Source organism: Falco biarmicus, chromosome 6 (genome assembly GCF_023638135.1).
Source record: "Falco biarmicus isolate bFalBia1 chromosome 6, bFalBia1.pri, whole genome shotgun sequence".
Classification (NCBI taxonomy): Eukaryota; Metazoa; Chordata; class Aves; order Falconiformes; family Falconidae; genus Falco; species Falco biarmicus.
The window spans coordinates 49,130,997-49,145,155 of record NC_079293.1 but is presented as its reverse complement, the minus strand read 5'-3'; the positions used below and the strand labels follow the sequence as shown (position 1 = coordinate 49,145,155).

At 41.8% G+C, this 14,159-nt stretch overlaps 1 protein-coding gene across 3 annotated transcripts in view; it reads right to left on the bottom strand.

Annotated features, from left to right (window-relative positions):
* SYNJ2 (synaptojanin 2) overlaps window positions 1-14,159 on the bottom strand; it is a 71,851-nt gene that overhangs the window by 14,611 nt on the left and 43,081 nt on the right. For all 3 annotated transcript variants that reach the window (XM_056343926.1, XM_056343925.1, XM_056343927.1), the window contains 7 exons: window positions 12,563-12,754; window positions 8,960-9,044; window positions 7,600-7,740; window positions 4,568-4,760; window positions 2,705-2,863; window positions 2,327-2,483; window positions 188-305 (listed from right to left, as the gene is read on the bottom strand). In XM_056343926.1, the coding sequence (XP_056199901.1) occupies window positions 188-305; window positions 2,327-2,483; window positions 2,705-2,863; window positions 4,568-4,760; window positions 7,600-7,740; window positions 8,960-9,044; window positions 12,563-12,754 (1,045 nt within the window). The remainder of the gene's footprint in view (window positions 1-187; window positions 306-2,326; window positions 2,484-2,704; window positions 2,864-4,567; window positions 4,761-7,599; window positions 7,741-8,959; window positions 9,045-12,562; window positions 12,755-14,159) is intronic.

Sequence of the window (14,159 nt, the reverse complement as noted above, 5' to 3'; positions counted from 1 at the left end):
ATAGATACTTGCCACTCAGGTACAAAACCCACCATGAAGGGAAAAGAAAACACCAAACAGATACTGAACAAAGACTAAGGGTGTAACTACTGTTACAGTCAGACTCAATCCCTCACTGAAGATGTAATTCAGTATGACACCTTCTAACGCAGCAGCCCTTTCTCCGATTGTTTTCTTAGGAATTTACCTGTGGTCAGATGCTTGCAGCTCTGCTCTCCCGTAGTACATCAAGGCTCCAGGGGTCCAGGTGTGCCTGATGTTAGTTTCAGCATTCAAATCACTGTCTAGAAGATTGATCTCTCCAGCTATGCAGCACAAAATATGATTTAAAACTCACACAAAGCTAGTTTTACTAACAGTTAAAAGCTATTTTATTAGGATGCACATCACAGATCCTAGTAGTGCGAGGTGGGGTTTTTTTGTTCTTGTATATACCATTCATACCCAAGAAATGCTTGTGTCCTAAAATTTACAAGTTAGGGACTATGAACAAAAATACAGAAAGGACAGGGAGTGCCACAGAGACAGCTGATCACTAGAATAAGACACCTGCAAAATGGTTAATCTGAATGTCACCCAATCAATTACCTGTACAATCTGGGATGACCGTCATATTAGTATTTCTCCTCCTGCCCCATTATTGTGCATAGAAACAGACACTGTACTTGCAAAATACATCACAAGTCTGAATTAATACACAGGGATTGGAGAAATAATATACAAGAGATGGGAGAAAGGAAACCCATGCAAATCCAACCTCCAAATACTTCTTTTGTAATGCATTAAGGTGACAGAAAGTACTCCAAACATTATGCTAGAGTGAGGTATTACATTGCTGTCAATAACGGAAAAGTTTTTAGGTCAATGTTTGGACTATTGGGTAGCTGTCTCTTTATTCTGTAGAGTTGAAAATAAGTTAACAGAGAATATAGTGGTTTTGCCTAACCACTCGCACTGGGGCTACACTTTCTTCTCAGAAGGCAGGTAGTCCTCTAACCTATAGCAGCAAAAAGAAGCAAGACAAAAGAATTAAGAGCCAAAGGCAGAAGAGCTTTGCCACCAGCAGTAAAGGAGAGGAACACTGGTAGCAAACTAATTACAAAAGCTTTGCAGGGCTGGGAAGGTGGGCAAAGAGACAAGGGATCTGTTATATACCCACGTGAGCTAGCACAAGCTCTAAAGAAAGGAGCCTGCCTTGGCTCTTGCAGACCAGCTAGATAGATCCTATGTTCTCTGTGTACTCCATCAGCTAAAGTCCTCCCAGGGGCAAGCCCTGCTATGCAAAATAAGGAATATGTATTGAAAATGCTGAAAGGTTTTCTTTCTGCTAAAACGGAAACAGCAGCTCAAGAGGGCTGTTTTAACTTCCTTATTATATCTCATACAGTTTTTCTTTCCCAGATTATACCTCTACCAATGGTTTAAGCTCCTCATTTTCATTTTTTATTCCTTAAATAAGAGTGAATAACTCTGCAAGACATTGACATGTACCCTCTGATTGCCCTAGTTTTGCTCTGTAGTTGTTACTCATGGTATGACTTGGATTCCAAGCAGAAGTTGCCAGGCATGTGAAAAATCACATCTGCAGGCACAAATCAAATTATTTCTCCTGTGATTACACTTTCAATATGATTTTTTTTCAGATTTTATAAACATTGGGAGATAGAAGCAACTGCAGACTGAGAGAATTATGAAAACTGTCCCTGGATATGCAAAGAAATACTCTGTATTTTTTTATTGTAACTTTTGAGTAACAAGTGAAAACAGCCCTTCTGTTGTGCTGGCCACTCATGATCTCAAAGTACTTTATAAGCACTAATGAATGAAATCTCCCCCAATTCCAGAAACCTTCAGAAATATTCCTATGATTACAGAGGCAGAAGAAATTACAGAAAAGTGCTTACACATCTACTGAGGACAACAGTTACAACCATCTAGTTGTTATAACATGGGAACTTTATGTGGACTAATGATTCTGTTGAAAAGCAACAGAAAAATCTCTAGATTGCTACACCTGGATTTTTTTCAGAACCTCAGCGAGCTCTCGGCACCTTTTCAACCTGTAGCCTGAAGCCTTTGTTCACACACTGAAGAAGAAAGGGTTCTCTCTACCTCTGCAAGTTATTCCAGTGAAGCCAAAAGAACATCTGCTTGAGGAAAGCTACTGCGGTTTGACTAAGCCTATGGGACACGCCTAAAGACAGCTCTCAGCCCAGAACTCCCTCCCTCCCTTCCTCACCATTTACTAGATTAAATCCCCTCATGTGGGTTCTGGATGAAATCTAAAACAACTTTCAGATAAAGGAGGAGGAAAGATCCTACGCACCTGTTTTTTCAAAAGGCAGTTTCTTTCTCCACCAAAGCACTCTGTCAGTCCAAGCTGGGGTTCTGCACTTATCACTTGTGTCATAAGCCTCTGAGCCAACATCGTATTTATATGTTGGTCCAAAATTAATAGTCCCTTCATGGAAGTCTTTAAAAATCTGTGAAAAGAAATACCATCTCTTTGATTAAGTTACAGACGAAGTAGGTGCCATTGTGATATATCAACTTCCTTGCACACAAACAACACTCCGATTTTTAAACAAATTACTACATTCACGTACTATGAACAAGGGTCTCAAAATGAAATTTCTTTACGCTCTCAAGGAACTGGACCAAGCCAACATGCAGGTATTCAAGAACATGAGACACATTGCCTTACTTTTCCACTGGATTTTTGCTGTTGTAGCTGATCAAATTCCAAAAGTGTCTTCCAGTCCTGACGTTTGAGAAAGTAAAAGACTTCCTCATAGGTTAGATCAATGCGATAATTAAAATCACCACACCAAAAGACATAGTCATGTGAGAACATGCTCCGCCCCTAGTTCAGATGTAAAAATACTGTTAGTGTTAGAGCACATTCATGAAAACACCTTTTAGATGCACTGAAATATACAACTCAGTCCCTCTGAATTACTAACTACTGGACCTACTTGTTAAAATCCATCTTGTGCTAAAATAGAATGGTCCCTTCACTGTCTTTTGCATCCTGCTGAGCTGAATTTTGTAAACAAGAGCATCAGACTGCTCCGTGTTTCCTGAAGGTATGTCTAAGCTGTGACACCAGCTTTATAGTCACAATTTGGCTATCATGAATATTAAAAATATATTTTTGTTTCCCTAACACATTTCACAGACACATACATATTCTAAATATAACACAAAATGTGCTTCTGGTACCAAGGCACATTCAGCAACAAAGGTCCTGAGTAACAACAAGCTCCAAATTTGATCTTATTGTGCACATCACAGTTTTGTAAATGTATTGAAATAAAACATTAATGAAAACTCATTCCAGTTATAAATTTAACATCCTATCCTCTAACTAGTTTTCCCCCCTGCCCAGTTAAGCTATAAACCTCTGAAAGGGAGATTTGTAAATGAAACGTTCCAGAGCTGTGGCCATCACAGCACTAGAGGGCACTCTTTATATGCATTATACACAGCTATTGTATATTTACTCTAGCTATTGTAAATGTAAAGGACGTAAAATAGTTAAGGAGGTATTAGAAGGAAAAACTACTATAAGCACAACTTTATGGCCATTTGGAACAGATATTCTATGCAGGATATTCAGACTGTCAGTATTAGTTCTTACATAAAAAACTGACTGATATGCTGCACGTGCCAAGCCTCTAAACCTTGTGAACAACAGGAAGTTAAAATTTTATGCTTTGCAACCTAAATGTCTTTTTTTTCTGACTAACCAGAATACACAAACTGGTCTGTTCCCTCCCTGGTTTAGGACCTCTCCAGAAAGGCCTGAGAAAGAAAGCATTGCAGCAATTAAAGCAACCAACATTAAGGGAAGCGAAGGAGCACTGCTACCAAACCCATGGGTTATCTACTGGCCTGAGGAGAAAAGTGTGAAATAAAACACGAGGGTGGTTGATTTGACATGGTTTAGGGGAAAAGTTACTCATGCCGACCAATAGTGCCTACTTGCCACACTCAGAAAAGTCAGCAGTTCCTTGATAGCGGCACATTCACAAGAACAAAATGAAGGGGACAGAAAGTACCATATCAGTGACCAAGAAGTGATACATCATACCTGAGTGCGAGCAGCTAAAGCACTGACGTACTGAGTGGAACGGATGGTCTTTCAGGAACCCTTACTATCTACTGCCAGCCAGAACTATTAATATATCATACTCTCCAGCTCTAACCAGTCACCTAGATCTTATCCATGAGGCCTTACAGATTTGTCAGTTAAGTTGCACTATTCTGAAAGAGGGACTTAAAATTGCTCAAAGGCGAGGACTTTTCAAGCACTGCGACAACTGTATTTTTTGAGAGATGTAGTACTTTTGTAAAGCAAGTGCTATATCGAGTGGTATCAGGTCTCCTGTGAAACATGCTGCTTTTTTTTTTTTAAGTTTTCTTTACCATTTCCTTTTATGTCCATTCTCATGGCACTGAAATGACTTCTTAACCTGTTATCAAAGAGAGCCTGAGACCAGCTTTCATAACGTAAAGATACGGTCTTTATCTCCAATGTTTTTAGGAAACATACACCTACGCTTACCATTGGGAAGCTGAGTTTCTGTGTGATTTCTTTATAATCTTCATTCCTCTCTTTCACCTGGGTCTGCCCAGCAGTTAAGTGACTGCATATAAAGCAGAAACTGGTACTATAGAACTGAAAACGAATGCTCACTGCTCCTTTATTTCCAGCTTTTCCTCCCATTCCTGTCTTCACCGTGTCTATTGCTACATCCCTGTATTTAAAAAAACAAAAACAAACCAGAAAGAGAAAAGAGTGAAGAGCTGCAGGGACAAACATTCAATTAACTTTGACCACAACATGAAGGAAAATCCAGTTTACAATGCCATGTTTTCTCCCCTCCAGAAAGCTTGCTGCTTTTAGGCACATCTTTTCGTTTCTTGATGATGTTCATGTACTTATGTTTCAAATTAAGTATAATACAATAATAATAATATAGAAATAAAACTATATGAAAGTATCTTCCTCCCCTTTTTGTCCCTTCCAAATGGACCAGCAAGACATTATTTCTGAAATATTGGGAATGTCTACAGAATATACTTTGCAAGTTTACTTCTACCACTATCTTTAAAATAGTGACAATAATGAATTTTACTATTCTGTTTCCTTTTACTTTCGAACATATGGGAATCTGTTTTTCAGACAGTTAACAATTTAATTAGTGTTACTATGTGTTGAAACCTGACTTTGCAGTTGGTGCCAGATTTTTCAGTCAATTAAAGAGCACCAGATCATAACCCATAATTTTTTAAATCAGATGCAATAAAATCAGTGATTATTGGATGCAAGTATTTATACCTAGCTCCTAAAATGAGTTCTGTACTGATGACAAATTGCTTAGGGCCTCCACGTTGTTAATTACATAGTATTTCAATGTCATGATTAGCATACACTTTACTACAGAAAGATGACTTGGCAAAGCAGACCACCTGCTCGCAGGGTAATTTCTCCCAGATAGCCAGTCTACTCCGAGAATAAAGCATGCCTGTCTGTCAGACAATAATTGATGAGATCATTGTTGTAACCAACCCCAGCACCATGCATGTCCTTCCCAGTGAGAAAATTTTACTTTCCAGATAGAAGTCAAGCTGATCTGGACAAGAATATTACCGACTTTAAGCAAGGGGCACATGGAAACCCACCAAATCTCATTTGAGTTATTGTCAGGCATTCATGATCTGGATGATGCAAGATCTTAGAGGCTCTCTTTCTTCCCCTCCTTCATTTTCTTACACCACCACCACCACGCCACCCCCCATCTCTTTTCTTTCTTTTACCTCTCTCTTTATTTTCCTCTCTTTTCCTGACTGCAGAAAAACACCAGAATACACCCTCAGGGAGGCAAAAGAGGACCATCAATGTTTTCTATGAAAAGATCGGTTTTAAACACTCTGAAATAATCACATTTTCAGTCTTTTCACTCCAAGGAGTTCTCCCTTCCTGCTGCCTGCCTACCAAACGGCTGACTGATATTCATCTGATTTGCATTCGTGGCAAAGGTTATGTTGAGATAACTCACTGCACATTCAGCTTGTATTTCATCAATCATTTCACTGCTGTATAAGCTTCAGCTGCTCTCTCATTTTCTTTCTCTATTCTCTAACTTCTGTCCTAATCTCTTCAATCTCTGTAAAGCGCAAAAGCCTTTTTCTGCACTTCTGATCATTTTTGTTTTCCTTTTCTAGACATGGGAAAGACTATACAAGCATACAGGTTAGGCTTGATTACGCCCACATAACACATAGCAGCACGTTAGCATTAAATGATGAAACTTGGTCACTAAAATCAGACCCTGCCCTTTTTCTCTTGAGTTTCAGAGGGCTACATCCAATTTCTAGCAGTCTGACTGCTGCAACAGAGCCACCGTGCTGCTCTGCTTCTAATTTCCATTTAAACCATGCACTTCCTGCTGGATTACTCAAATTTCTTGTAGGCCAGGTGAAAAGTCAAAAACTGACAGAAATACTTCTCCTCTGGACTGCTTTGTATCAGCAAAAATACGTATTTTTTTAAAAATCATGTTGAAGAAAGGTTACTGGGAAGGCAGCAATGCAAGACGGTCAGGGTTACCTGGATTGCATTACTCTGCCTAGCCTACAGCACTTGATATTGCACAAGCTCCGCACTGATCTTCTCAGAAGATGAGATCAGAGGAAAGAAAGAGACAGCTTTTGATATTTTAATCACAAAACCAAGTGGCCAATCAGTGCCCCTAATATGGGGCAAAGGGCACTGTTTGGATCACTCTAGATATTAGTCAGACATTATAGATGCCCAAAGACAGTTTTGATTAATTATTCATTTCCTATCCATTTACACTTAAACTGCACAATTCTTGCCCACGACAAAGGCATTTTAATGCAGATATCCCTGTGGCTTCCTAATATTCTAGGGGCAGGGGAAGCGGAGTTTGGTCAGTCTCCAGAGACGCTGGTGTTAGTAAACTGAGGACATGCAGCTCCGCGCCCTCCTGACTAGGCACATAGTTCTGGTTCTTGTGACTTCTGGAAGAGGCAGACACTTAATGGGTCCTTATAGCTCTCACTTCTATAAAACGTCAGGAGGCAAAATCAGGTCTCTTTCCCCAATCCCCTTTTCCACCACTCTTTTCAGGTCTGGAACTAGCCCTTTCTCCATACAGAAACACTAAGGAGAGGGTTAGAAGGTAAAACTTGCCCTTCAGGCAGAGGAAGGCACTTGCCTTCACTTGCTGCTTCAAACACTCGTGGACTTAGTAGCTCAGGTCATTCCTTTTCCAGAAAGACAGCACTCAAACAAGGTGCTGCAGCCTGACTGGCCACCTGAAGCATACCCAGCTGAACTGGAGGAAGATATTCGGGCTACCTGGCCACCTTTGAGCTACCCAGGAGGATGGTCTCCAGACTACTGCTGCCTGGAAACGTGTCTCCCCCACGCTGAGCTGAGACCAGAATTCAGATTTGCATGATTCCCACCAAGCTGAAAAAACCACTCCCACCCTCTCTGGCCACACTCCAACAGCAGATGTTACTGAAGACACACGGATTTTTTTGTTTTGGGTTGGGTTTTTTTACCTGATAAAGGGGACATGATATGGTCGTACAAAGATGAAAAGACAAACACCAACAAGCTGTGCTGATGTCAGCTGAATGTAGCGATGAGTCCTGGAAATAGCTTTTTGAAGCTGCTCTCCCCACATTTTTCTGTTTGTTGTACTGGAACAAACATAAAATCATTTAATGGAATAAAAAAACCCCACATACAGTCAATAAAATGAACAGATTAACTATGCCGTAGGTTTACAGACATCCCATTAGGCTGTAGAACTGGAAGTGCTGTAGGATGCATGGCAGAGACAGATAATACCTTGTGAGCCAGCCCACGTTAGCAGGGTCAGGTTGTGAGCCCAGGCACAGCGCCCAAGTACAGTTACCCTGCTTCTGGACACGAGAGGGATTTTGTCTACTATGCATAGACGGATCCATGCTCACATTACTTTTGATACCCCCATTCACTGTGGATACCTGGAAGCTGACTGTAGTAATCATAATCGTAAGAACAAAAATCCATGTCAGTCTCATGACTTGTAAGATTCCTTGTGCTCACAGTGAAGAGGAGATCATCTCTGGATCTTCTCTCACTGGGAGGACTGGCTACCCACAGCTGTTGGCTGTTCTTAGCTGAAAGTTTGCGGATGGGTGTATATATACCTTTGCTTCTGCAGACCTAGCTTTTTCTTATCTCCAGTCAACTAATACATGCAGATATACTGCCAGCCCAGCAGCCATACCAAGCACTGCTGTAACTTGTCATTCCCAAAACAGACAACTGGTCAGCCTGATGAATCAGCAATGGGAATATTATCTTCAGGGTTCCACCCTGACTCAGATTCAAACGGACCAGCATACACAACAGCCTACATGCTAAGCTGTAGAAAGTTTTGCCTTAAACTCCTTCTTTAGCCATAATTTGAACAAATGCAATTAGCCACAGAGATATTTCATTTATTTTAGAATTCCCACATGAATGCCAATTATGTTTGTAATCACTGAGATTTTCCAGTATCAGACAGGGGGTTAAGGACAAGCGATTAAATCAATGTCAACCATCAGAATTCTTCTCTGTCAACATAAAGACTACGGAGACTGAAAAAACACACTGTATTCTACTGTACAGAAGTTCACAGAGAAAGAGCACTTTCAACACCATCCCAGTGCCATTTGTTAATGGGCAAACATATTTCCAGCTATGATTACAAGCAACAGACTTGGGTGGAAATATTCTATACATTTGACCATAAAAAAGAACAGCTCTGAAGGCTTTTGTTTGCCTGGTTCTTTTGGGGGAGAGGTTGCTCTTTTTCAGTTGGTTTTTTTTCTGTTTGTTTTGAGATGTGGGTTTTTTTGTTATTCTTGTGTTGTTTTTTTTACCTACCTGGCATTCACAATATTCCCTGCACTTAATTCAACCATCTCTTCAAATCCCACTGCAAATATGTCAGGAGGGCAGTTCTCATCATCTGTTGGCAAGAGAAAAGTCATACAGGAATTACTATTTTGTTGTTTCTTCTAACGATTTATATTCTCATTTCCGGCAGAGATCATTCCTGTAGTTCTATCTTGTGTATACCCTGCCAGGCTATACATATTCATAGCTCCTTTAATCTAATCTCACAAAACAACCCCTGCAGTTCCTCTGAAATTTTTTTCCTAATTTTCTTCCATCAGTTGGTCTCCATCTCACTTGCAGGAAGCGGTTCAGAACAGAGCATTATATTGTAGCAATGTTAGGATGAGAAAATATTCAGTGTTCTCTCTCCCTCACCCCACTGATCACTAAAGCCACAACATCTCACTACCCACCATCTTTCACCCACTTGTCATTTCACCCAGCATGCTTTTCCTTTTCGACATTGATCCCTGTGTAACTGAACTTACTGTCTACACACCAGTGTGTCACTTCCATCTCAATGACTTTAGTAAATTTATCTACCAGTTTACAGAACCCTTTGAAGTTTCTTCTTATCTTCTTTCTTCCAAGTCCTTCTTAGACCACCCACACTTAAGGTTAGGTTAGGTCATTCTAGAGCACAGTGACCCTCCCTTCCCTGGCCCAGACCTGTGGATATTACCCTGGTAAAACACCAAAGATCAAAACTTGGGGAACTACAGGCCAGTCAGTTTCACCTTTGTGCCCCGCAAGATCATGGAGCAGATCCTCCTGGAAACTATGCTAAGGCACACAGAAGATAAGGAGGTGACTGGTGACAGCCCACATGGCCACCAAATTTGTCGGGCACAATTTTGCTCTTAGTGAAGCCTTCTACAATGGGGTTACAGCATTGGTGGATGAGGGAAAAGCAATTGATGTCATCTACCTGGACTTATGCAAAGCATTTGACACTGTCCCACACACCATCTTTGTCTCTAAACTGGAGAGACACGGATTTGACAGATGGACCACTCAGCGAATAAGGAATTAGCTGGATGGTTGCACTCAAAAGAGCTGCCGTCAATGGCTCAGTGTCTAAGTGGAGACCAGTGACAAGTGGCATTCCTCAAGGGTCAGTATTGGGACCAGCACTGTTTAACATCTTTGTCACCAACATGGACACTGGGATTGAGTTCACCCTCAGCCTCAGCGAGTTTGCCAACGACACCAGGCTGCGTGGTGTGGTTGACATGCTGGAGGGCAGGGATGCCATCCAGAGGGACCTTGGCAGGCTTGAGAGGTGGGCCCGTGCAAACCTCATGAAGTTCAACAAGGCCAAGTGTAAGGCCATGCACATGGGCCAAGACAATCCCAAGCACAAATACAGGCTGGGCAGAGAATGTATTGAGAGCAGCCATGAGGAGAAAGACTCCTGGGGTGTTGGTTGATGAGAAGCTCAACACAACCCAGCAATATGTGCTTGCAGCTCAGAGAGCCAATCTTTGTACCCTGGGCTGCATCAAAAGAAGCCTGACCAGCAGGTCAAGGGAGTCTGCTCTCATGAGACCCCACCTGGAGTACTGCATTCAGCGCTGGGGCTCCCAGCATAAGGACATGGAAGTGTTGGAGCAAGTTCAGAGGATAGCCATGAAGATGGTCAGAGGGCTGGAGCATCTCTCCTGTGAAGACAGGCTGAAAGAGTTGAGGCTGTTCAGCCTGGAGAAGAGAAGGCTCCAGGGGAGACCTTATAGCAGCCTGCCAGTGCCTAAAGGGGGCTTATAAGACAGATGGGGACACAGACTTTTTAGTAGAGCCTGTAGCAATAGGACAAGAGGTAATGGGGTTTAAACTGAAAAAAGGGTAGATTTAGATTAGATATAAGGAAGAAATCCTTTACTGCGAGGGTGGTGAGGCACTGGAACAGGTTGCCCAGAGAAGCTGTGGATGTCCCATCCCTGGAAGTGTCCAAGGCCAGGCTGGATGGAGCTTTGAGCAATCTTGCGTAGTGGAAGATGTCCCTGCCCATGGCAGCAGGGTTTGGAACTAGATGATCTTTAAGGTCCCTTCCAACCCAAACCATCCCATGATTCTATGATATGATGAATAGTGTGAAGCATATCTATTGACCCATTAGGTCTGTCTGTTGCCTAAAGGTTTCTGGTTTGTTTTGGTGTTTTTTTTAAACTGTCATACAGTCAAGGTAACAGTAACTTCATTCAGTATGAAGACTTAAATAGTAGACAACCATAGGAATATAAATCAGATCTGCCTTAGAAAATAAGAACGGAAAGAAAAGTAAAATATGCAGAAACTCTTTGTAGACACAAAGGTGAAACTAACACATGGCAGCTAGCCTCCTTTACTGGCTTAACCTGACAGGCACTGTCACGTGTATTTTCCATTAATAATTTTGGACATTTGTCTTTGAACACTTACCCATTTGTATGGGCACTGCACTGACACTGACCATGCAAATGTCTGTGTTGAATGGGCAGAGCTAGGGTATACCACGATGTCATTTAGCTCTCTTCCAGAAGCTGCTTAGACCTATCACGTTAAGGTTGCCTGTACCATGTAGTTCTGCTCCTCCAGTTCTCTCAGGGGAAGGTCTGGCAAGGCTAGCACATGACAGGCTCTCAACAAATTTTATTATCATGGGCACAGTAATGTGCTAACACATCTAACCTGTTTCTGAAACAGACTGGACCAATCACCCACCTGAGCTGCTCACAGTACAGTGATATGCACCCTAATCACCTATCCGTGCACTCAAGCACTAAGGGTTCAAACAAGATTTTACCAGTAGCCAAGGACTTGAGGAATTAACTCCTGAGCTTCAAGGTCAGGCACAGGACTATCCCTGTGATGCCTGCAGAAAGCTAAATGTTCCACTGTAACAACAAATGCACAGGTTTTGCCATACTTTTGCAACCACTCAATTTTTAAATGACAGAACATTCACTTTTCATTTTCCTTAATAAAATCTGTAAATCAATTACAATACCTGACCTTGTTCTGTAAATAAGAAATTCAGCAGCAGTCAATTTAAGCAAGCCACAAGCACAAAAGCTTTCTATACTGGTTAAAAAAACAAGGAAATTGCCTTCAACAAAATAGTTTTTTTCATCTGAAGGTTTTGACAGTAACATTTCCAGACAATCTCAAGAGTCCAGATTGTACAAGTATGTTTTGCTCCAGATGAAGACCCAGGAGACATTCTGAGGGCACCTAAGCATGTAGCTCCCACTCACAAAGAAGAAGAATAGAAATATGGAAGAAGAAAATTAAATATGGGACACAGAATAGGCAGATACATACCACGATGGCATGTAAGAGACCTCTGATTCTGACCTGCTGAAGGTTCTGAACAGTCACATGGTATAGACTCAGGAGTTGCTCTGAGCGTCAGGAGCCCCACACACAACATTCCACTGCTGCAGGGAGGCAGTATAAATCTACGTGGAGCCAAATACACCTCTAGAACTGACAGAAAATGCCCTCCAAGATGCCTTTGAAAGGAACAGCTGGTGAAATCTTGTGTCCCAAGTCACTGTCTCTAGAGATGCCAGAAAATACTGCTTACACATTTTGACTGTGAAGTCTTACCCTGAAATTCAGAAACTCCAGAGAGCTTGGGAGAATCCAGCAGCCAATCTGTCAGCTCACTGGTACCAAGGATGTTGCTTCGGAACTGCTTCCCCCCATTCACGTTCCAGGTCCCCATGGCAACACGAACACGCTTGAAGCTTGTGAATTCAAACTGACGCTCTGACATGGCCTTTAAAATACTTGGAGTTACTGACGGAAGAGGAGAGAGAGAAAGAGGGTAAGTAAAAGAATGTGCTGTAAAAGGAAGACAGAAAGCATACAGACAGCAGCAACACAGTCACTGTGAAACAATGACATTACCCTAGCAGCAACACCACAAAACCTAAGGAATAACTCCAGCAGCAATGGCAATAACTACAAGATAACTGGGGCTGGAGTCAGCAATTTCTCTTCCAGAACCCAGGCACTCTTTGAAAGCTTGAGAAGGGCTGGTCACTCACTGGCAGCATACATTTTCCTGCACTTCTTCAAGTAATAAGCAAACAAATTCTTTTTCCTCCCTTAATCTTTTCAGTTTAGCCTACAGCAATGTTGTGGTTTAACCCCAGCTAGCAACTAAGCACCACATGGCTGCTCACTCACTCCCTTGTTCCAGTGGGATGGGGGAGAGGACTGGAAGAGCAAAAGTGAGAAAACCTGTGGGCTAAGACAAAGTTTAATACGACAGAAAAGGAAGAAAATACTAATAATACTAGTAATTAATTAGAATATACAAAACAAGTGATGCACAATGCAATTGTTCACTACTTGCCCGCCGATGCCTAGCCAATTTCCAAGCAGCAACCCCTGGCCAGCTTTACCCCCAGTTTATGTACTGAGCATGACATCATATGGCATGGAATATCCTTTTGGCCAGTTTGCATCAGCTGTTCTGGCTGTGTCCCCTCCCAGCTTCTTGTGCCCCTCCAGCCTCCTTACTGGCAGGGCATGAGAAGCTGAAAAGTCCTTGACTTAGTATATACTAACACTACTTAGCAACAACTAAAAACATCCGTGTATTACCAACTTTATTCATGCTAAGGCCAAAGCACAGCACTGCATCACCTACTAGGAAGAAAATTAATACTATCCCAGTTGAGACCAGGACAAGTGATCACATCACAAGTTATGACTTACACTGACACCTTAAGACGTTTAGAGTGTGGAGGGAAAGGCAGAGAGCAGCACAGAGTTTTACATCATTCCAGATCTAGCACGGTTGTGGCTCTCTAGCCTGGTCAGATCTCCTCGCAGGAAACTTCTTATTTTTGATGAGTATAGAAAATTAGCAGTGTGGTTTTTTTGTGAGCAGCTGAAGTAACCTTAACCTTTAACTACCCGATTTGCATTGGCAGTCAGGCACAGAGAAACTGTATTTTCCTTGGGGTCCACATCAGGGAACGGGTCCAGGATTGAAGTGGCACTGAATGGTTTGAGTCTATCCTACTAAAATCTGGTAGCTCTCTGGAGCAAACTGACTACCTGGTACCGTTTGTGGGTTCAATTAGTCTATATTTTGAACACAAGTATCTTCTCAGAGACAGCTAAGTTGGTTTACTTTAGATGGGTGCAAACAAATATGTATATATTGTGGATTATCAGGGTCCTGGAGTAA